This window comes from Cynara cardunculus (genome assembly GCF_001531365.2).
Source record: "Cynara cardunculus var. scolymus isolate 2C chromosome LG 1, CcrdV1, whole genome shotgun sequence".
NCBI classification, from domain to species: Eukaryota; Viridiplantae; Streptophyta; class Magnoliopsida; order Asterales; family Asteraceae; genus Cynara; species Cynara cardunculus.
The window spans coordinates 46,976,445-47,000,995 of record NC_037528.1 but is presented as its reverse complement, the minus strand read 5'-3'; the positions used below and the strand labels follow the sequence as shown (position 1 = coordinate 47,000,995).

The 24,551-nt window shown below is 35.4% G+C and overlaps 2 protein-coding genes across 8 annotated transcripts; one reads left to right on the top strand and one right to left on the bottom strand.

Moving 5' to 3' along the window:
• Window positions 1-3,325: 3,325 nt before the first annotated feature.
• On the top strand, window positions 3,326-10,950 carry LOC112500048 (TMV resistance protein N-like). Of its 6 annotated transcripts, none has more exons than XM_025103309.1 (6): window positions 3,326-3,404; window positions 3,724-4,252; window positions 6,717-7,782; window positions 7,872-8,156; window positions 8,312-9,223; window positions 10,354-10,950. In XM_025103309.1, the coding sequence occupies exons 2-6, from the start codon at window positions 3,762-3,764 to the stop codon at window positions 10,912-10,914; spliced, it is 3,315 nt and encodes a 1,104-aa protein (XP_024959077.1). In that variant the 5' UTR covers window positions 3,326-3,404; window positions 3,724-3,761; the 3' UTR covers window positions 10,915-10,950. The 6 variants fall into 6 exon arrangements, with proteins under 6 accessions (XP_024959077.1, XP_024959117.1, XP_024959110.1 ...); XM_025103325.1 differs by lacking the exon at window positions 3,326-3,404 and adding an exon at window positions 6,560-6,604 and having other exon boundaries at window positions 3,827-4,252; XM_025103316.1 differs by lacking the exon at window positions 3,326-3,404 and adding an exon at window positions 6,560-6,608 and having other exon boundaries at window positions 4,174-4,252.
• Window positions 10,951-13,505: 2,555 nt separating this feature from the next.
• LOC112500079 (TMV resistance protein N-like) lies at window positions 13,506-17,639 on the bottom strand. Of its 2 annotated transcripts, XR_003067317.1 has the most exons (6): window positions 17,110-17,639; window positions 15,797-16,865; window positions 15,410-15,694; window positions 15,014-15,286; window positions 14,390-14,891; window positions 13,826-14,198 (listed from the first exon to the last, which is right to left on the bottom strand). XR_003067317.1 is itself a non-coding variant. In XM_025103364.1 (5 exons), exons 1-5 carry the CDS (start codon window positions 17,601-17,603, stop codon window positions 13,650-13,652), a joined length of 3,294 nt encoding a protein of 1,097 aa, XP_024959132.1. In that variant the 5' UTR covers window positions 17,604-17,639; the 3' UTR covers window positions 13,506-13,649. The 2 variants fall into 2 exon arrangements, 1 of the variants encoding a protein (XP_024959132.1); XM_025103364.1 differs by having other exon boundaries at window positions 13,506-14,198; window positions 14,390-15,286.
• Window positions 17,640-24,551: the final 6,912 nt, after the last annotated feature.

Below are 24,551 nucleotides of genomic sequence, written 5' to 3'. Positions count from 1 at the left end.
CCATCCGATTAATATATAGACATGTACTCTCTCTCTCTCTCTCTCTCTCACACACACACACACACACACATATATACTATATTATAAAACATTTGACAAAAAACTCTTGAAAACCAATTTTTATGCTTGAAGTACTGTTTATTTATGCATATTACTTAAAATTCAAGGTTACAAACAAACTGTGCGTAAGTACAATTTATTAAAGCTTTATGTTTGAATTCGTGTAACTAACTGCAGATAATCATAGTCAAATACAAGATAAACATTTCATTTTAAATATAAAAAAATTAAAATATAATTAGGATAATTATTGAGTTATAACATAATACTTAATTATTATCCTTATAAAAAATTATATATTATTAAATCAAAAATAAATTACTCCGTTATTAAATCTAGTATGATAAAAAATTGAATTAAATAAATTACACGAAAAACAAAAACTTTTAAATAGTTAATTTGATACTAATATTGATATATTTATTTTCGAAATTTTATGATATCTTCAAGTTTATATTTTATTCAAAAATAAAAACATTATTCATTTCTCAAAACCACATAAAAACCGTATTAAAACATCACATAGACGGAATAAAACGAAGCATTAAAGTCGAGATATATCTCGCTGCATTGCGCGAGTATCCTTCTACTATATATATATATATATATATATATATAATCAGAGGGAGGTTCAAGGAAAACCCCCCAAAAATGAAAAACTAAGGAACACTCTACTAACCATTCATCTGAACGACATGATACGTGCATATAAGTAATTGACGCAATATCTTGGTTTTTATGCACGTGTGCATACCGGACAAATTGCTTACCAATTACTTTTAAATACATGTACATATCATCTAGATGAACGATTACCATTTACTAGAGTGTTCCTCAGTTTTTCATTTTTTTGTGTTTTTCCCTTAAACCTGACCATATATGATTAACATACCCCTATATATAATTAATAATATTTTATGATTTTGCTTATACTTGATATTAGTATGTAGTGTTTTTTTTTATAAACTTTTAAAAAATATATGAACAATTGGTTAAAATTGTGGATTAATTGGTTGAAATAAGATTACAATATTGGACAGATCCAATCTGATCTAATGGATAGCCAATAATAATATCCAATTGATAGAACTGATTTGGTTCAATTATTTAATTGAATTGATTCCAATCATCATTGGATGGCTGAGATGGCAAAATCCAACACCGAATGGATGATTGGATTGTATTGGATGGCTCAGATGAATGCCCCTAAGAACATCAAGAACCATATCTCCATTGTTCTTGAAATGGAGAATGTGCAATATGCAATATGCAACATGGGTTGAGTTGTTTAATATTCATGCCCGCTCCCACAGAATCATTCACCTTTTGGGTTTTCTTTTTCTGAAATCATAAATGGGGTTCGGAAAGATAACTATTAAAAGCATCGTCGCTCTTTTTATTATGTCGATTTGGATTGAAGACGCCGAAGAAGAAGCTAGATGTCGGAGAAAAAGCACGTCGTTGTCGAGGTCACGTGAGGAGGTTAGTTTCGGTTCTTTAAATGCTTGAATACTTTAGGTTTTTCTTCCCATTTTTATACACTTAAACAACTTGTACACAATTTTGTTTTATGAAAACATGGAAAATGGCCAATATGCCATCACGTGAAGGCACGTGACCCCACTTAACGAAGCTCGAGCATCGAAAAAATAATACCAAACTCGAGCTTGAGCTTGAATATTTGTTGAATTGTCGAGTTCAAGCTCGAACCCGAACTCATTATCGATTAACTCGTTTATTGGCTCGATCTAGATAGCTTTTATATATTATTGTAGGATTTATGAAAAAGTGTATGCTCAAATGACTTCACTCCACTCGACTTGAGTCATAAAATCTAATAGAGTTCTCGAACGAACCGAGTCAAACACTGGTGTTATGAAACTCGACTCATTAAATTAAACGAGTTTTAATTTGTGTTCGAGATCGACTCGAACTCGAGAATCATTAAGCTCTATCTTTAGACAAACGAGCTCGAGCTCGAGTAACCGATTAAAAACTCAAATTGTGTAGAACCCTAGTGAAAAGGATGTCACCCTTCATTTTTAGTCGACATGGCCAACTGTTTGCATCATTTCTTGCATAAAAACGATGTAAAATTAGGTGCAAACAATAATTTATATTTGTTTTATTACACAACTTTTAACACAAAATAGAATATTCTAAGTTATTCTTTATGCCTAATTTAAGGGGTGTTTGTGATTGCTTATTTGAAACAACTTATGTTTTTCTATAAAAACACTTATCAACTTATTATAAGTCAAAATGATTTAACTTCTTCAAAAACTCCTTATTACCGGTTTGACATCGGTATAAGTTGTTTATCCAAACGCTCAAAAGTGCTTATTATCGATGTCATACCGAAATAAGTTAATAAATTATTTTTATAAGCAATCCCAAACACATATGGATTTTCAGTTATACCGTGTGTCCATTAGTTGTTTACAAATTTTCCCTATAACTCCTATTGTTATAATAATTTATAAATTGGAACCAAAATAAAATTAATTTTGTAATTTATTGTAAATTTATAAATAAAAAAAAGTTACATTTTAAATTACCATCATGTGGTACTGTAATATATGTATATCAATAAGAGTGTTTTATTTTAAATATACTATTGTATTTTATTGGAAAACTTCTAGCTCCGACTAGATCAAAGATTTCATCCTTGTGAGATCCCGTTCCTATGGCTTTGCGTGTGCGTGTGCGTGTGCGTGTGTATGTCTGTGAGTGTTTTGTGTTTGGAGGGAAAAGAAAGACTGGCATCGGAGGGAAGGGGTTTGGTCAATGGTATGAAAAGGATTTCGTTCGGGAGGTGTGGCCGATGATGTGAAAAATGGTTTGGCGGATGTGTTATACAAGGTTGGGTTTCAGTGAGATTGGAAGTGACGACGAGAATATAAGTTGTGAGAAGCGTAAGAAAATATCATATCAACACTAATGAAATGCACCGAGATGCACCAAATCAATTTCTTTTTAAAACACATCTAATAGGTGAATATGAAATCAAAATTGATCAAGAGTTCAAATCTTTTTTCATAAATAATTTCCCATCTCATGTCGATATAAATAATATAATATTATATATTTAATTTTTTCTAAAAAATTAGAGACATAAACAAAAAGACAAAAATACCCTTTTATCTAACTAAATTAGTAACGAGGAAACACCATCACGTGGCGTTGCGTATGCTTACAGAAATTGAATGAACACATTTGGAGCCCTAACCCCTCTTTGGCCATCACATTCCACAAATCCTCTTTCACCGACCTCAAAAGCCTTTGTAGCTTCTGTGCTGGTCTAAGCTTCTCACCTTTTCTGCTTCTTGTCTTTCTCATCACAGGTACTCTTCACCAACCATATCCATATCGTTGCTTCTTCTCCTACTTGTTTCACACAAATCCATTTTGAAATCTATATTATTGTTCATCTAACATACTCACATGAATAACGATATCCAAATTCTTACTCAATTTTGAAATTGATTCATATTGATTTCAGCAGCAATAGATTGCGTTTCCTGTATGTTTTTGCCTATTGAAGGATAAATTACTTCCCTTTTGGTAGCTTTGAACCAACAAAGTGTTTACAAGGGTATCAATTATATATTTTTGTTAAAAAAAAGTTTCATTGAAATTGACTGACTTTTGATGTGTAAACAGAAGCAATTGCTTCCTGGGCTTTGCATTTTACCAATTCAATGGCATCTTCATCTTCTTCTGTACGGAGTGGAGGATGGACATATGACGTTTTCATAAGCTTCAGAGGCGAAGACACTCGAAACAATTTTGTAGATCATCTTCATACATCTTTGGTTCAGAAAGGAATACGTGTGTTCAAAGATGGCGACATGCTCCGTAGAGGAAAGCCCATATCTTCAGAACTCCTGAAAGCCATCGAGGAATCAAGGTTTGCAGTGGTTGTTTTTTCAGAAAATTATGCCTACTCTTGTTGGTGTTTGGATGAGCTTGCCAAAACCATGGAATGTCAAGATCGGATGGGACAGAAGGTGTTACCGGTATTCTACCACGTGGATCCATCTGATGTCCGCGGACTAAAAAGAGACTTCGCCACCGCTTTTAAGCAACACGAGCTGAAGTTCAGTGAAGAGATGGATAAAGTGAACAAATGGAGGAAAGCTTTAGCTGCAGTTGCCAATTTATCTGGATGGCATATCTCCCCGGTCAATGGGTTAGTTTTCCTACATCTGCTGCGTCCAATTCAATTACTTATGGGCACTTCAATTTCCTTGATCCAAATCTGGCTATGTTTTTTTCATCTCTGTCCCATGAATAAGTTTGTGGGTACAAAGGTTGTACAAGATGCACCAGAACATAAAAGTAAGAATTCAATGGAGCTCTGGGGAAGCTTTAGGAACAGAGTTTCTGATATGGGGTTTGGGCTAAATTTTGAGTCAATCAACTGAATGTTCATTTTTATGGACAATGCCAACCTTTTCATATAAGGAAAAACATCTACAATGATGCCATCACCAACTGGGCAAGAGACTTAACAAGTCACCCCCGAATCATGAGTTTGGGTACAATGAAAAGGTTAACATACGTTGATAGTTAAATAAATGTAAATGAAACTCTATGTTTTAAATTGAAAACCACAACCAGGAACTCTGAATGCTAGTGTGACTTTGCACCCAATAAATTAAATCCGTACTCTTATTATCTGATACAAATTGGCTAGAATATCACAAAGATACCCCCGGATGATTGAATTGAATAACAAAAGACAAAATGTAAAATACAGGGTGAACCGGCTTTCAAAAGGCCAGATGCTCTCCCTGGCTTTAGCCCACAGAATAACCAAGAAATCAAATACCCTCACTAGGCCTTCCCATTCTTATTTATACTCCTTCACATAAGCTAAAGTGCTAAACAGATTTTCCCACCCAAACTAACCCTTCTCCCTTACTACCTCTAGAACCTTCTAGAATGACCCGGTACTAATGTGTACTGCTAATACTAGGGTATAACAATATCTGCAGCTAACTTCCTCCTCTTCAAGGTGGAAAGGAAAAATGAAGAAATTGTTGCCGGCATGTTACAACATCTCCCAACCAGTTGCAACCGGAGACAAACAAATCCTTCCAACTAAACTTCATGCCCCCTTCATTGTTGCTTGTCACTACCAGAATCGAATTGAAAAAAATTCCATCAAGTCTTCTGGATTTCTGCCAACTTATACACTCATCCAACTTTTCTTGTTCCAGCTTACTTTTAACCCAATGACTATAGCCAATCAATTGGAAGGAAACTAACCATACCTTTCTCTGTTTGAATGGTCTACTATACAAAAGAATAAGCCAAGTTCATAGTCCCCTTCAATCCAATACCCAGATTGTGCCTTTACTCGTAGCATACGGTCTTGATCCTTTATATTCCCAATTTTCTTGGTCAACGAAAATATCTTGTAAATCATATGATATAATGTTTTAAGCAGTCACAGTTTGGTACTCGGAGGTGGCCATTCTGCCTTTGGCTTAGATTTATTGAAAACATCTCTAGCAGCGCTCCGCTTAGCTATGATCAATATATTTCCGTAAAGTAAACTGGAGGTTTTGTCTTTGTCGAACTACCCATCAAAATTAAGTAACCAGCTAGTCATGTCCTTCCCACGAGCTTTTTACCATCCCCCATAGCAACTCGATGACCATTCATATGTTCAACTTTAGGTGCAATTCCTCGTATCAACCACTTCCTTTGATTGAAACTGCCTCAATACCATCATTATAAACTCCTCCCAACGAGTAAATGGCTGACGCTGATGTTCCCACTGAATCCACTTCAACGCATCCCCTTCAAAGCGACTAATAGCTACTTAAATTTTCCTCTCCCCACTAAGCGAATTTGATACAAATTATCTTTCTGCTATAAAGAATCCACCTCTTTGGGTCAGTTCCATTGAATATTGGTATTTCCAATTTCTCTCCTTCATGGTGGAGAAATGATTTACCTCCAATCCTTGTCCCATTGTATGCATCTTCTTGCTTATCTTTTTCATTGGAATTTCTGACCTCCTCCGCTTCTCCTCTTGGAGTTTAATCAACCTCTCCAATTGCTTCTTCACAGTTTCCATGGTCATCTTCAAGGATTCAAAGTCTTCCTGTATTTTCATGCCTTTTGCCTTAATCTCATATCCTTCCCAATCGTCACTGCTCTGATACCAATTGATACAAATTGACAAAAGATGCTACTATAGTCGGATGATTGAATTGAATAACAAAAGACAAAATGTAGAATATAATGGTGAACTGGCTTTCGAGAGGCTAGACGCTCTCTCAGGCGCTAACCCACAGAATAACCAAGAAATCAGATACCCCGTACTAGGCCTTCCCATTCTTATTTAAACTCCATCACATAAGCTAAAAAGAATTTCCTGCCCAAACTAACCCTTCCTCCTTACTACTCACTTGTACAACTAATACTAGGGTATAACATGTTCCTTCAAAAACATAGGGAAACTGAATCCGTGTTCTCTTTGTAGGTAGCATTTCAATCTTAAGGAAGATTGGATCCATCGCATGTCATTGTAGGTAACCTTGTCTTGACTCGTGTATCCTTGCAAGTGAAGTAGAAATAAATCTGTTAGATCTACGATTTACATGTCAATTAACTTGCTAATAATGCTCTTAAATGTACAGGGGTGAATCTATATTTATCAACAAGATTGTTCAAGAGATTTCCGGCTATGTACAACCTTGCAGAATGGAGAACAATCTAATTGGTATTGAATCTCGTATTAATGAATTAAATTCATTATTAGGTACAGAAGCAACACATGAGGTACGCATGGTAGGGATATGTGGAATGGGAGGAATCGGTAAGACAACTATTGCCAGAGCTTTGTTTAGAAGAATTTCTTATGAGTATGACGGTAGTAGCTTTGTTAAAGGTGTTAGAGAAAATAGTAAAAAAGGTATATGCAGTTTACAACAACAAATTCTTAAAGATGTTCTAGCAACGCACCACGAGTCCCTAATTGAGGATCCAGAGGACGGAGCTGAATTGATACAAACAAGATTTTGCAATAAGAAGGTTCTTCTTGTTCTTGATGATGTGGATGATGTCAAGCAATTATGGTTCCTAGCTGCAACACATGAGTGGTTTGGTGCAGGAAGTAGAATCATAATAACCACTAGAAATGAGCATTTGTTATCAGATACAAATGCCAAGTACAAACCTGCTCTCTTAAATAAGGAGCATGCTGTTGAGCTCTTCAGTAGACATGCTTTTGGGAGAAATAGCCCTCTCGAAGGGTATGAGGAGCTGTCAAATCGTGTAATACGCTACACTGGCGGTCTTCCTCTTTCCCTGAAAGTTTTAGGCTCTTTCTTCCGTAAAAGAGAAGCACGTGTGTGGGAAAGTGCTTTAAACAGATTAGCCAAAACACCAAACATGGAGATTTTTGAGACACTGAAGTTAAGTTTTGATGGGCTAGAGGCTTCTGAGAAAAAAATATTCTTGGACATTGCATGTTTCTACAAAGGCCATAATGTAGAACGTGTGACTAGAGTACTCGATAGCTTTGGTTTTGATCCGGTGATAGGAATTAGTGCTCTTATCGAAAAATCTCTCATAACTGTCTCAAATGAACGGATACACATGCATGATGTCCTTCAAGAAATGGGTATGGAAATTGTTCGTAAGTGTTACCCGAATAGCAGGCTATGGCAAAATGAATTCCATGATTTCATTAAGAAAAACGAAGTAATAAATTCCTTTCTTTCTAGAAGCTATACTCTTAGAAAATTTGTATTTAGAATTTCAGTTTGACCTCAGTTTAGTACTTTGTGCAGAAACTAGGAGCAATTGAAGCCATAGTGTCGACACACGTTGATGAGGACATGTCTGATGAGAACACGGGTTTTAGTGCTGATGTTTTTGAGAACATGAAGAATCTTCGGCTACTTGATATTTGCGGTGGTTTCACTTCTTGTAAACCTACAACTCTCCCTGATGAGTTAAGATGGCTTAGATGGGATGAATACCCATTTTCTTCTCTGTCAGTAGCGAACCTGCAAAAGCTTGTTGGACTAATCATGATAGGAGGTGAAATTGAACATTTGTTGATGGGGGATAAGGTATTTAGTGGATACAACCGGTTTCATAGCAACAAGTGACTTCATAATTTCTCATGCACAGACATTTATGGAGATAAATTAACTTTTTTTTTATTTGTATTCAATTATGAGTCACCTTGATTATAATTTTGTTCATTCCTATATTTTGTTGTCAGGTTATGCCATACATGAAACTCATCGACCTTCGAGACTCATTCTCCTTTAGAAGGCTTCCTGATTTCTCATGGACCCCAAATGTTGAGAGGTTGATTTTGTCAAACTGCTGCAATTTGGTGGAAGTTCACGAGTCTCTTGGATCTCTCAGAAGGCTTGTTTACTTAGACATGAGTGGTTGCGATAATCTTAAGTGCCTCCCGTCCAGGATTGAGATGGAATCATTGGAGACTCTAAGTCTCTCTTATTGCTACAGTCTTGAAGAATTCCCGGAAGTCTCGCCATGTATGGTTAAACTGTCCAATATAAATCTGGATGGATGTGAAAATGTGAAGAACATTCCAAACTCAATTTGTGAGTTAAAGAATCTCCAGACCCTTCATCTTTACGACTGCATGAAACTGCGAACATTGCCAGAGGAGCTAGGAAGCATGAAGAAATTAGAAGAGATACGGCTAGGATTTAAGGATCACGTCAAGGGCTTTGAAAGGCAACCTGAGTCCATTAATTTTCATACTTTGACAAATTTGTGTTGCTTAAGGATATTAGATCTCAGTTGGAGACAAATCGAAGATGAAGACTTCTTCAATAATCTTCATGCATGTTCCTTCTTGGAAGAATTATATCTGAGTGGCAACTCTAAGTTAGTCCAGTTACCTGCAAGCATCTCTCGTGTTTCTCGTCTTAAACGCCTAGAGTTGAATGATTGCCGGCAACTTCAAAGTTGTCAAGCTCTCCCATCGGGGATACAAGTATTAAAGGCACACAACTGCAAAGCATTGAAAAAGATTGATGATTTAACAGTAGAGTATATGTGGTTGTATAAGATATGGCTCACTGGTTGCAAGGAACTTCTAGAAAATCAAGAGAATGAAAGATGCCTCAGTAAGATGTTGCAGCAATCTTTCCTTGAGGTAGCCCATCTCTTTCTCTCATATCTCATTATATTTTATGTATAAACTTAATTTTGAACAGAAGAAAAACTTTTTGAAATCCTTAGGGGCCGTTTGCTAAATGCTTACCCCTTGAGCGCTTACCTACCAAATGAACATGGCAAGGACCAGTAATCTTACCTAGTAAAACGATAGCGATAGCAAGGACCGAGAGTCTTACCTGGTGGCTGGTAAGTGCGGGTGATGACCTTACCCGGTTAGCACTTACCGGGTAAATTGTTGGCCGTTGCATACGATGTTGTTTTGATGGATTAGAATCTTACCTGGTAAGGTAAGTGATAGTGTTGAATCTTACCCGGTAAGCGCTTATAGGGTAAGTGCTTATGTAAACAGCCCCTTAGTTTGATAAAATCCCAAGCTTCTCCAAATCTATGCATTTCTCATATTACACTATGGGGCTGTTTACTTGCGGCTTAATTAGGTTTATTGGTCTATATGGCTTATTCGCACAACTCATTTGGGTTGTTTATCTACGGCTTATTCGCACAGAACATGGCTTAATTGCACAGATAGAAATGGTGTGTTGTCCCCATTCAGCCACAAAAATGACACCCCTACCCCTTCTTTAAAGCACCGCCTCCTTCCCATGTGAGACACCCTATCTTCGGCCTCTTTATGATTTTTTTGTTTTGATGTTCAAATAATTAATATTGGGGGGGGGGGGGTAAATGTTATTCAGACTGTTTGTTCAGATAAAAAATGTAAACAACAATACCCATTTATCCAGACAGACAAATTTATCCATGCAGAGCTTGGTAAAAAATTTGGTAAACATCCCCTACAACAATTATGTATTCATGAGGTTGGTGATTAAGTCCATCTTCAACAGTTTGTGCACCATTTCTTGCACCAAAATGGTGTAATCGATAATTTATCTCTAACCTATTACATAATTTTTAACACAAAATAGACTATGACAAGTATATTTCATATTTCTAAACATATATAGATTTCCTATAGTACTATTCACCAACACCAAAATGGTGTCAAAATTGGTTGGGCTGGAATGGATTGGTGTAAAAAATCAGATTTGATGTTGGGTTGGAGATGATCAATAACAATCAAATTATGCTGTTTATTGTTGCTTGCAGAAATGTGCTGTTATCGATCGCCGGTTAAGTATCTCCATTCCTGGAAGCAAGATTCCAAGCTGGTTCAAAGAGCAACGACATGGATCCGCAGTGGCATTTAAGTTGCCTCCAAACTATCATACCCGTATCATGGGGTTCACAGTATGTGGTGTGCTTCGAGGGAAATGGAAGTCAGAGTATAATCCTACTTCGATCTTCCTCAGTATTGAAAATAACGGAAAGCTCATTCCCGAGTCTGAGGTTGATTGTATTAACGCATTTACTGAGAATACAAGCGTACAGATTGTGTATATACCAGTCAGTTTCTTGGAGCAGCATATGGATGACGAGTATGGACTGGGGGACGGGTCTCTTATTGTTGAAGGCAGTCGTTTTATCACGATAAGCATACAATGTGATCAAGAGGTCGTAAGATGCGGGGCACATGTAGTGTACAAAGAAGATGTGGAATGGATCCAACAACCCGAAACTTGTATCTCTGATTGCCGGAACTTGGACCAGGTTCAACGCTTTGGCAATACGTTGGTGTACAAAGACGAGGTTAGCTACATGTATGAATAATTCTCTTGGTTAAATGCAGTCAAGTTTTTTATGAAAGTTTCATGGTTTTCCCGTTTTCTTTATTTAATTTCGAGTGAGTTATGGTTTTTAGCTCCGTTACTCTTCCACCCGAACTTTTAAACTCAGCCGTTGATGCACCACCAAATGCCAAAATCCTGATTACTCGATCCGACTAGCGAACGATGCACGATGCACATGTTCTATTGTTACTTGTGTCCACATCTGGGAAGCCTCATTCCGTCATGTCAAAGGTACGAGAGCGAACCATATGAGATGGTCCAACTTATATCTATATTTAGGATTTCAAAACTACCCTTATTTTTCATACATTGGTGACTTTTATTACTTAATAGTGCGTGCATGAATCTTAAGTACTTTCCAATCTCCAAAACAGGAATAAGATCTCAAACTATAACTAAAATAATATGATTGATATAAAAATAATTATTGATTAATTTTGCGTCTAGGAATATTCGGAAAAATGGTTTTATATGAATTATTAATATTTCTTGAATTTAATGTTATTTTTATGATAAAAACAATATATTGAAGATTTTTTTTTTTTCATATTTTATCAAGGGTCTTTTTTACATCTCGCCCAGGGCCTATAAAATATCAGGAACGAGTTTGCCCACGAATATACTCTCAAAACACAACTTTCAAAATTGAGATGCGTGGAGATGAAACTGCAGAAACTTATCTCAACTGCGGGAATCGACTCGATGGATCTCCGACTCTTACAGTAACCAATCCTGCAACAACCGCAACTTCATTCGCAGTGATCAACGCAACCTTCCAAATTGAGCCTCCACTCAAAACACGGTCTTCAGACACTACAACCATTGTGGCATTCGTCACATTCTTTCTCGATGCCCTCTTTTAATTATTTTTAATAGCAAAACAGACCTTTAGCAAGTTATGGGATGACATTCCCCTATTGTAATGCAATTGATCTATAGGCATAGGAGTTGTTTTGATTAGATTGTAAAGTAATGGATCTATAGGCATAGGAGTTGCTTTTATTGGTATAGACAGGATGACGTTCCCCTGTTCAAACTTGAAATAGATACGTCTTCATAGGCAACATGGTGTGGACTCTCGGAGTCGAGACCACTGACCAATATAAAATTGTATTAGTATTGCACTTTGACCTCAATTTCGTACTTAATTATAGAAACTAAAAGCAATTGAAGCCATAATGTTGCCCGTAAGATCCTAACTTGACAACAATTGAGAAAACTCCATAGAAATGTAGATGTTCAAGATTTAGATTGAGATTAGAGAAAGATGATAAACATGAACATGATGAAAACTAGTCGGATTCATTTATTCCTGAAAATAGAAAATACAAAGCTCTCTTAATCTTTTAGACGACTCTCATATAAAATGAAATAGAATGAACAACCTTAAAATCTTAAACCATGACACCTATATATAGGGTCATTTACAAGACAAATAGCCCAATCTCGTAAATTCCCTAAAAGCCCAAAATACAAATCTTTATAAAACATTCGTAATAGAAAAGATTGAAGATCTAACAAAAGATCGTAAATCATGACTTTGGTAGATGCAACTGACATTCCAATTCCTTTGTATTTGTTGGAATCCAACCAACCAGCACCCCCTTATTTCACTTCTTAATGATAAGTGATGGTGCTGAAGTCTGAAAGTGGAATCAATAAGACTTTTGCTTTTGTAAACATATAAACATTTGAATGTGTTTAATTCCATTTTACATATAAATATAAGTTACATCTAAAACTAGCAATCCACTTTAACCAAAATATATCATCGTCAAGGGCAGACCCAATTTTTTTTTTAACGGTGGTACCATTTGACTATAAGAAAAAAATATATAGAGAAAAAATTTCAAACAACGACACCGTTTGACTATAAGAAACAAATATACCGAACTTTTTTTAATTGATGACATTATTTGACTAAAAAAATGACAGTAACATGATTCGAACTTGGGTCTGAGGTGACATAAAAGCCTTGCAAACCAACTCTACAAATAAAACCAGTTCTCATTGTAGTTTCAAAATACATACGGTATCACACAACAAATTAATACGATTGCATCTTTCATAAATCTAAATTTCTCTTGCTCAATTAAATATATATTATTAATTAATTACCTTTAATAGTTTTTGTATCAAACTACGTGAATGAATGCTAGACATTTATATATACACATATAGAAAGAAGGGTTTAAATGAAAAGCCCATTTTTTTTTAAAAATGTGAGAAGAGATTTCAATCATTAGATGAGATTTTTCAATGGTCAAGATCTTAAAAAAATATATATAAATACAGAAAAAACTGTGACTAATTTTCAAGATGTCATTTTACATTTTTTTAATCAGTTTATCGGTTAGTTTTTGTCAAATGTGATTAATTCATCAACTAGTTTATCAGCTAACATTTAACTTATCAATTAGTTTATCAAATTTGGACTTAAAAATGGTACTTCTTTAGTTGTTCTATCATTCTATAAAATATACTGTTTACATATGTGTTGGTTCAAATAAGAAGTCTAAATATCGTGAGAACGTAAGTTCATATATGATTAATGAAAAAATCTATCTAAATATGTATATGTCAACTGATGTTACAAATTATTCATACGGTTTTACATATGTTCTGTAATGGTATGTAGAAATTTAATTACAATTAATAAATGCAAAATATGTACACAATACACTACAATGGAATTTATACATCGATTCGATGCTGCTAAGATTCCTTTTCTGCATAAGTAACAGTACCATCATTGACGTCATGAAGAAAATGAAAGTCCTGATAATCATGAATACATGAGCCGATTTGATGCATTGATTCGACATCTTCTTTGTACATTATATGCGCCCCACATCTTACAGCCTTTTTACCAAGCATCAGGGGTTCTGATATATTGATTAGAAGATTACCTTCACGATTAGAATCGTCATACGTCTGTTGTTGATATAAACTAAATGGTACGTAGACAATCCATATGCTCAACTTGTCATTTACTGCAAATGCATTAATAATATCAACCTCTAACTCGGGCATGAGTGTTGCATTAATTCCAAATTTGAACTTAATTTGGGTAGCGCAGGTGATTCTGACTCTTGGCCACTTCCCTTGAAACACACCACATACTACAAACCCCTTGATATCAGTATGCCATTCGGGAGGCAACTTCAATGATATATGGTTTCCAAGTTGTTGCTCTTTGAACCAGCTTGGAATCTTGCTTCCAGGAATACGGATACTTAACACATGATCGCCAGCAGCACATTTCTGTACTCATCACGAAACACGATCACACTTCAATAGAGTTGCTGACCAAGTATATATGAGAAATGCAACAATTTGGATAAGGCGAGGTTGTTTTTATAACCATATTAAGGATGTCTGTCGAGTTGATTATTTGTTAAAACTTAAGTCAATAACTAAAGTAAAATGATATACGAGAGATAGAGATTGGGTACCTTAACGAAGGATTGTTGCAACATCTTATCAAGATTCTCTTGATTCTCTAGGAGTCTCTCGCAACCGGGGAGAAATATCTTATGCAACGATACATACTCTTCTGTTAGATCTTCAATCTCTTCCAACGCGCTACAATTGCTTGCCTTCAACACTTGTATTCCTGATGGGAGCCCTTGAATATTTCGAAGATGTTGGCACTCATTCAACTCCAAGTGTTTAAGACGAGAAAGGTGAGAGATGCTTGCAGGTAAGTGGACTAATTTAGAGTTGTCACTAAGATATAATTCTTCTAAGGAGGAAAATGCATGAAAATCATTGGGGAAGTCGTGTTCTTCGATTTGTCTACAACTGAGATCAAGTTTTCTCAAGCAACACAACTTTGTCCAAGTATGAAAACTAATGATGTCTGATGGCCATAGACAGTTGGGATTCTGTGATCCCAGCCATAGCTCTTCTAATTTTTCCATGCTTCCCAGCTCCTCTGGCAAATGTTGTAGTGCCCTGCACTCTTGAAGATCAAGGACTTTGAGATTTTTTAACTCACAAATAGAGTTTGGAATAATCTTAAGATATGGGCATGCTCTAAGATATATATTCGATAGTTTTTCCACACGAGAAGAGACCTCTGGGAATTTTTCAAGCATAAAGCAAGAAGAGAGGATAAGAGTCTCCAAAGATTCCATCTCAATCATGGATGGGAGATACTTGAGATTATAACAACCCGTCATGTTTAAGTAAGCAAGCTTTCTGAGAGTTCCAAGAGACTTATGAACCTCCATCAAATTGGTGCAGTCGTACAAAATCAAACTCTCAACATTTGGAGCCCCCGAGACATCTGGAAAACTTTCTATGCATCCCAACCATTGAAGGTGAATGAATTTCAAGTTTGGCAAAAACTGACAACAAAAACAAATACGAACAAATTATCATCAAGGTTAGACATAATTGAATACAAATAAAAAGTAGTTGATTTATTTTCGTAAATGTCTATGAATGACAAATTATGAATAACTTTGTACCTTATACCCTATCCATAAATGTTCAATGTTGCCATATTCTATTTCAAGCCCGACAAGCTTACGCAGGTTTCCTACAGGCAGAGAAGAAAATGGGTACTCATACCATGTAAGCCATCGTAACTCATCAGGGAGAGTCGTAGGTTTAGTAGAAGTGAAGTCGTGGTAAATATTAAGTAGCCGAATACTCTTCATGTTCTTAAAAACATCATTACTATAACCCCCGATCTCATCGCACATACCCTCATCAACGTATGTGAGCACTATGGCTTCAACTGCTTCTAGGTCCTGCAACAAAGTATTGAACTAAGGTTAAACAATACTCATTCCAAATAATTTTTGTTAAGAAAGAGTAGCTTTTAAGCCTTTTATAAAGAAAAAGACTATTACCTTGTTTCTCGAAATGAAATCATGAATTTCTTCACATTTCCATAGCCTGCTATTTGGGTAACTCTTACGAACAATTTCCAAGCCCATCTCTTGGATGACATCATGCATGTCTATACGCTTGTTTGAAACAGTTATGAGAGATTTTTCGATAAGAGTACTAATTCCTATCGCCGCATCAAAATCAAAGCTATCGAGTATTCTAGTCACTGTTTCTTCATTATGGCCCTTGAAGAAACATGCAATGTCTAGGAATATTCTTTTATCATCATCACAAAGCCCATCAAAACTTACCTTCAGTGTCTCAAAAATCTCAATGTTTGGTGTTTTGGCTAATCTATTTAAAGCACTTTCCCACACACCTACATCTCTTTTACGGAAGAAACAGCCTAAAACTTTCAGGGCTAGAGGAAGACCGCCAGTGTAGCGTATTACACGATTTGACAGTTCCTCATACCCATCCGGAGGGCTATTTTCCCGAAAAGCATGCCTACTGAAGAGCTCAATAGCATTTTGCTTAAGTAAAATAGTAGGCTTGTAAGTGGCGTTTGTATCTGATAACAAATGCTCGTTTCTAGTGGTTATTATGATCCTACTTCCTGCACCAAACCACTCATGCGTTGCAGCTAGGAACTCTAATTGCTTTTCATCATCCACATCATCAAGAACAATAAGAACCTTCTTATTACAAAATCTTGTTTGTATCAATTCGGCTCCATCTTCTGGATCCGTAATATTGAATTCGTGGTGCATAGCAAGAACATCTTTAAGAATCTTTCGTTGCAAGGTGCATATATCTTTTTTACTATTTTCTCTAACACCTTTAACGAAGCTACTACCCTCAAACTTATAAGAAATTCTTCTAAACAAAGCTCGGGCAATCGTTGTCTTACCAATTCCTCCCATTCCACATATCCCTACCATGCGCACCTCATCGGTTGCTTCTGTACCCAGTAATGTATTCAATTCATCGATACGAGATTCAATATCGATTAGATTTTTCTCCATACCACAAGGTTGTCTATCACCCGAAATCTCTTGAACAATCTTGTTGATAAATAAAGATTCACCCCTGAACTTTTAAGAGCATTGTTAGCAAGTTAACTGACACGCAAATTGTAGAGCTGACAGATTCAGAATGAGCCATAACTTAGGGTCGTTTCAATCGAAACTTTCATAAATGAAACGACACACAAATCATGATTTCTACTTCACTAGCAGTGATTACCATAGCCTTGACAAGATTACCTTCAAGTTCTATATACAGAAATGTAGGAAATCTAAGTAACTGAAGCAACAGATGTAGAAAAACTAACCCATTGACTGCAGAGATATGCCAGCCAGATAAATTACCAGCTGCAGCTAAAGCCTTTCTCCAGTTGCTCACTTTATCCATCTCTTCCCTAAACTTCTCCTCATGTTGCTGAAAGGCCGTGGCGTAGTCTTCTTTTTGTCCTCGCACATCGGATGGATCCACATGGTAGAACACCGGTAACACCTTTTGTCCCGTCAGATCTTTACATTCCATGATTTTGGTAAGCTCATCCAGACACCAAGAAGAGTTGGCATAATTTTCAGAAAACACCACGACGGAAAACCTCGATTCCTCGATGGCTTTGAGGAGTTCCGAAGAGATGTGATTTCCTCTACGGAGCATCTCGTCATCTTTGAACACACGAATGCCTTTCTGAACCAGAGATGTATGAAGATGATCAACGAAGTTGTTTCGAGTGTCTTCGCCTCTGAAGCTTAGGAAAACGTCATATGTCCATCCTCCAGTCGGTACAGACGAAGATGAAGAAGACGCCATTGACGTCCAGGGTTTTCAAGATGTTGAATTGGTAAAATGCAAAAGCCCAGAAAGCAATTGCTTAGATCAACGCGTCTTATGTGAAGGGGGGGCATGGCATGGCATGGCATGGCATGACATGACATGACATGACATGACATGACATGACATGACATGACATGACATGACATGACATGACAGATGTTCAACGTTTGGTAAGACATGACAGGATTGGACAGAACAGGACCGAACTGGTTAAAATGACCAATTTACCCCTAGTGACATTTCAAGTACATAACTACATATCAGTCGAAACAATAGGCAAAATCGAGTGTGTTGAGGAACAGTAGGCAAAACAGTAGGCAAAATCCAAACAGTAGGCAAAATCGATTACCAGCTATGAAGATCGATGGAGATGGAGGAGAAGGTAGATGCTGTGAAGAAATCGATGCTATGAAGAAGACGACGAAAYAGTAGGCAAAATCCAAACACCTGGTTCATGATTCAACTAAAAATACAAAATCAATAAAAAAAATCATTTCGAATTTCATCAAAAACAACGAGCTCCAGTTCGTGAAATCCAAATAGAACACATAGAAAATCGAGAGAAATTGACCGTACTTTTGTTCTTGGATGCTGTGAAAATCGATGGAGATGGAGGTCTCCAGTGAAGAAATCGATGGAGATGGAGATCGATGGAGATGGAGGTGGACTGTGAAGAAATCGATGGAGATGGAGATMGATGGAGATGGAGGTGGACTGTGAAGAAATCGATGGAGATGGAGATCGATCGAGATGAAGGTCTCCTGTGAAGAGATCGATGGAGATGAAGGTCTCATGTGAAGAAATCGATGAAGATGGAGATCGATGGAGATTGAGGTGGACTGTGAAATCGATGGAGATGGAGATCGATGGAGATGGAGGTGGACTGTGAAATCGATGGAGATGGAGAAGAAGAGGACAAAGATGGAGATGGAGATCGATGGGTATATTTGTCAAATATGTCTTGTTCCACTTAGTTCTAAGGGGGTGAGGGTGAACAGGCTTGTCCCATACGTGTTCCACTTAGTTCCATTTAGTTCCACTTAGAAACACACCAAACATGGGACAAGTGTGTCATGTCCTGTCCTGTCCCACCCTGTTCCACGTACCAAACGCACCCTAAATTATTATCCGAGTAATTGCTTCCTTACCAAGCAAGATTACTTCATCCGGATGAACGAGTATCAAGAATCTTATTCAGTAAAACGAGAGAAGGACCAAAATTTTTATGCAGCAAGTGATTGCGACGACAATTATCATGGTAAGCGTTTATCGGGTAAATTGTTGTATATTATGTCGTTTTGGTGGACTAAAATCTTACCCGTTAAATACATAATAGTGTTAAATTTTACCGGTAAACACTTATCGAGTAAGTGTTTGATAAATGGCCACAAAGTAAATAAATACCACAAAGATACTAAGACAATACAGCAAGATATATTTCTATTCTTTTCATCTCAATTTTATTTTAGTTATTTGTTTTACAAAGTATTTTATTATATTAATATGGTCCAAAATAAAATAACAACCGAAAAGACAAAGAAAACCAACACTTCAAAAAGCAAATCCCTCTCCCTCCTCAGCAAATCTCCCTCCGCAACCTACATAGACCAATACGTTGACATGGGCCACCATTGGTTCCGTCTTAAAAGGGGGAAAATATGTTTCTGAAAGGTGTCACCGTATTATTTTGTTAGGTGGTCCATATAGTTTTTGAAACCGAAGCTTTGACACAAGTTTTTATGGGCATAGTTGGTAAAAGTTGCTCACTTTATATAAAAACCCGTACATTTGTCTAAAGAAAATCGTTTTCAACTTAAATTTTGGTGTTTTTAATATTTTTAGAAAAAAAAATATTATGTGTGGAGTCAAACATGGGTCATTTCTATTCAAGGACAATAAACCGGCCAACCGATCTATACTAATATTGCTAAATCTCTTATAACCATTTCAAATAAACGGCTAGATATGCATGATCTCCTTCATGAAATGGGTTCGAAAATTCTTCGTGCAGGCTATGGGGGAGTGAAGCATCATTATTGCAGGAAGCAAGATTCCAAGTTGGTTGAAAGAGCAACTTGGATACCAAATAACACTGAAGTTGCTTCCTAAATAGTCGGAATTGAAGATAATGGGAAGTTCGTTCATGACCCAGAGGTGGATTGTATTAATGCATCTGCAGCAACCGAGAATGGGAATGTACGGATTGCCTATACACCATTCAGCTATTTTCAGCAACAGATGTATTATGATTATTTTGAACGGGAAGATTGGTCGCTTTTCGTTGAAAATAGTCTTTTTATTAGCTTATCTACATAGGGTGGTCATAAGATTTTCAGATGTGGGGCAAACTTAGTGTACCAAGAAGGTGTGTGGAATCGATCCAACAAATTGAAACATGCATATATGATGATTACTCGAAGTCCGATTGGCTTCATCGATATAACAATTCTTTCATGTACCGAGAAAATTGAAGAGGCTAAGAGCGTCCATCCCTAAATTCCCTTAATTGGTAGTATACATTTTGCATTTGTTTAATGCACTTGAGCACTTTGAGATATCTCTAAAACTCTTGCAGGCTATCAGAGGGTCTAAGCGTGCAGTGGTTGTTCTCTGTAAAAATTATGCCACTCAGCAAAGCAGTACCCTTTTAGTGATCACTCAGCTGCTTTCAACTAATCTGTTTTGCAAGGTCCAACTGGTTGGATGGATGGTCAGACTTCTAGAGAGAAGTGACAAGCAAATTGAAGCTTTATAAAACGCATTTTTAATCTTGATTACTTTATAGTTATTGTAGTAGTTTGCAACTGAATGTCTTCCGGAAGCGGTTTTAGATTGCAACCAATTTATGAAATTAACAAGACTTGAGGCTTTCTGGAAAGCATAAAGAAAATTCAACATCATAACAAAACAACATGCATTTAGAGGTTGGGGATGAAATCGGTTGGATCAAAGGCGGGGGGTGGGAGGTGGTGGTGACAGTCGCCAACGATGGCAGGTGGGAGGTGGTGGTGACAGTCGCCAACGATGGCAGGTGGGAGGTGGTGGTGACAATCGCCAGCTAGCAGGTGAAGGTGGGAGGTGGGGCGGTCGATTGCTAGCGGGTGCAGATGGGAGTGGTGGTGACAGTCGGCTAGGTGGTGGTCGGCGATTTGGGTGGTGCTGGTCGGAGATTTGGGTTTGCACGCTCGATGGTGGTGGTCGCTGATTTCGATGAAGAAGGAAAATACAGATCTAGCTTGAGTCTGCCTGATTTGGGGTTGTTATAATGCAGAAAACAACGACGAATTTCCGAGGGAAATTCCGTTGCTAATATTATGTTAAAAAATAATTTATCAATTAGTTAATAATTTAAAAAATAATTTAATTAGTTAATAATTTATTAATTATTAATTAATAAATATTTGTTATTTGATAAATATAATTAATAATTTAATTAGTTATTAATTATTAACTAATAAATATTTGTTATTTATTAATATATTTTTGTTTTTTGATAAATATAGTTAATAATTTAATTAGTTATTAATTATTAATTATTAACTATTAATTAATTGATATTAATAATTTATTAATATATTTGTTATTTGATTATTAACCGAATAAATCTCAATAAAGCCTATTAAGACGCACTATAATTGAATAAAAATCATTAAGACCCAATTAAATTGAATAAGGCCCATTGAATAAAGCCAACGGGTTTGTATACATATAACATATACACATGTATATATAATACGCACATTATCTAGACATTCGTATATACACATACATTTAAACATATAACATCTTATACATGTATCTTCAATAATATATACATAGATGCAATCTTGGTTAACAACTAATAAACATATATTGTATACATATGTATATAACACGGGTCAGGGGTATATATACATATAATACATACACACATATATATATATATATATATACATAAAAGACATACATTATCTAGACATTCACATATACACATACATATATACATATGACACCTATACATAAACACACACATATACATATAACACATATACATTTATACATATGACACCTACATGTAAACATATGTATAAATAACACATAAAAAATGAGAAAATAAGAAAAATAGGACAATCTCTCGCTGATCAGCGAGGGATCAACGCGGAATTATCCTATTTTTCTTATTTTTTTCATTTTTATGTGTTATATGTACAAATGTTTATATTTATGTGTCATATGTATAATTGTATACATGTATATGTGTTATATGTGTTTTGGTTGTTAATCGCGATGTGTGTTATATGTACACATATGTATGTGTTATATGTATATATACCCGTCGGTCCGCGTTATATACACATGCATACACGACGTGTATATATGTTTGTTGGTTGCTAACCATGATTGTATCTATGTATATATTGTTGAAGATACATGCATCAGATGCTGTATATATGTTTAAATGTATGTATATATGCGAATGTCTAGATAGCATGTGTGTTATATGTAGCCAAAATTGTAGCCAAAAAGTTCGATGATTATGTTGTAGAAGGGAAAGTTAAATATGGATTGAAAAATTCGTTAATTATTCTTATCTTTCTTCTGAAAATTTGTGTTTTGTAGCTAGTCTAAATAAGTCTATTAAACCAAAAAATGTTAAGGAAGCTTGTACAAATACTAATTGGATAAATGCTATGAACGATGAAATGGAAGCATTACATAGAAATGGTACATGGGTTCTAACTGATTTACCCCCGGGTAGAAAACCTATAGGCTGTAAATGGATATATAAAATAAAATATAAGTCTACTGGAAAAATAGAAAGGTACAAGGCTAGACTTGTAACAAAAGGATACAGTCAGAGAGAAGGTTTTGATTATGATGAAACTTTTTCTCCTGTTGTTAAAATGGTAAGTGTTCGTTGTATTATATCCTTATTTGTTCAAAATAAATGGAATTTGTTTCAATTAAATGTTAATAATGTCTTTCTATATGGAGATTTAATAGAATAAGTTTACATGAATTTTCCTGGAAGTTATTATAATTCTAATGATAAACATGTTTGTAAACTTGTTAAATCTTTATATGGGTTAAAACAAGCTCCACAGCAGTGGTATACGAAGCTTTCTTCTTGCCTAATTGAAAATGACTTTATCCAAAAATGATTATTCCCTGTTTACCAAGAAAACTGAATCTGTTTTTCTTATTCTATTAGTATATGTGGATGATATTGTCATCACTGGTAATAATCAAGTTGAAAATGAAAAGGTGAAAACTTTCTTAAAAGGTAAATTCCTTATAAAAGATTTAGGGAAATTGAAATTTTTCTTAGGAATTGAAATTTTAGACTGTGTTAATGGAATTTGTATGTCTCAACGAAAATATTGTTTAGAATTGCTAAATGATTTCGGATATTTAGGGTGTAAACCCTGTAATACTCCCATGGATAGTAACTTGGTTATTTCGAGTTCTAGTAGTAATAAAGATACTCCTTTATCTTATTATAATGGTTATCAAAAGTTAATCAGTAAATTAATTTATCTTCTTGCTACTAAACCTGACATTGCTTTTGTTGTTCACTGTCTTAGTCAGTTTATGCATTCTCCTTAACAATCTCATATAAACCTTGCTCTTCGAGTTCTCATGTATCTAAAGTCTTCTCCAGGTAAAGGTGTTAGTTTTACTAGATCTGAAATTTTTTCTTTAACAGCCTTTGTTGATACTGATTGGGGTAAGTGTTTATCTTCTAGACGTTCGGTAACTGGTTTCTGTTTGTTTCTAGGATCAATGGTTTCTTGGAAGAGCAAGAAACAAATATTGTTTCTCGTTCTTCGGTTGAATCTAAATATAGAGCAATGGCTTCTGCTACCTGTGAAATATTATGGGTTTTAAAAGTTCTTACATATTTAAATATTACAAATTTATTACATGTATCTTTACATTGTGATAATAAGTCTACCATTCAAATTGCTAATAACCTTGTTTTTCATGAACGAACTAAACACATAGAAATAGATGTTCATCAAATCAGAGAAACTATTAGCAAAGGATTATTACAAATTGAAAAAATTCTGTCTTCTAAGCAACCAGCTGATATCTTTACTAAAACTCTTGGAATTAGTCATCATAATTACTTATGTTCTAGTTACGAATGATTGATTTGCTCAAAAGTCAAAATTGAAGGAGGATGTTAAAATATATAGTTTCATTCTACAATCTTAACTTTTTGTATTTCTTATTTGTAAGGGACTAAAATTGATAAAGTTTGGAAGTTGGTTGCTGAAGTACAAGGGTTGCGCCTCTTTTTCTGGAAAAGATAAAGAGTAGCGGAGCAAGTTGTTTATTTCTTGAGGGACCTTTCCTGTCATTCGTTGGTTAATATAAATAGGGTTTATAACCCTTTTATTTTCATAATTTTCAAATCTCTTTTTCTTTCTTTTGAGAAGATACTCTCTCTAAGCTCTCTCATAACCGTTAGCTATTACGTCGCATAGATCTAGGGTTTCTTGTTCTTGTATTATATTAAATTTAAGAATTAGTTTGTATTCTTTTGTTTATATTGTATGAGCTATGAAATCTTTTGGTTTATATTTTTTAACACACCACCATCGCCTATTGTGCGTCTGAGTCTAACTTCGCTCTTTGACTCTCCATCTGATTTTGTTCAAGATGTTCTCCTTCTTATTTAGTATTTACTTATTAGTGTTTTGTTGATTTCTTGAATGCTTGAAGATTTCTTGAATCTTAATGTTTTGTTGCGGAATGTGTTGATTAATGCTTATTTGAGTGATTTTCTTAAACTTAATTGATATTTCATTTGGTATTTTGGTTTATTGGTCATTGGTTATTGGGTATTGGTTAGGGTTTAGATTATTTGCTTATTTGATTATTTGAAAATTACTAGTATAATTCCAAGACTATTACAGAGTGTCAAACACAAAATATAGG

Excerpts from the sequence above, each read along its gene's own strand:
- LOC112500048 (XM_025103309.1), top strand. The coding sequence starts at position 3,762 with ATGGCATCTTCATCTTCTTCTGTACGGAGTGGAGGATGGACATATGAC. Across the intron at positions 4,253-6,716 it reads CATATCTCCCCGGTCAATGG|GGGTGAATCTATATTTATCA; the intron begins GTTAGTTTTCCT and ends TTAAATGTACAG. Across the intron at positions 9,224-10,353 it reads TGCAGCAATCTTTCCTTGAG|AAATGTGCTGTTATCGATCG; the intron begins GTAGCCCATCTC and ends TGTTGCTTGCAG.
- LOC112500079 (XM_025103364.1), bottom strand. The coding sequence starts at position 17,603 with ATGGCGTCTTCTTCATCTTCGTCTGTACCGACTGGAGGATGGACATAT. Across the intron at positions 16,866-17,109 it reads CATATCTCTGCAGTCAATGG|GGGTGAATCTTTATTTATCA; the intron begins GTTAGTTTTTCT and ends TTAAAAGTTCAG. Across the intron at positions 14,199-14,389 it reads TGCAACAATCCTTCGTTAAG|AAATGTGCTGCTGGCGATCA; the intron begins GTACCCAATCTC and ends TGATGAGTACAG.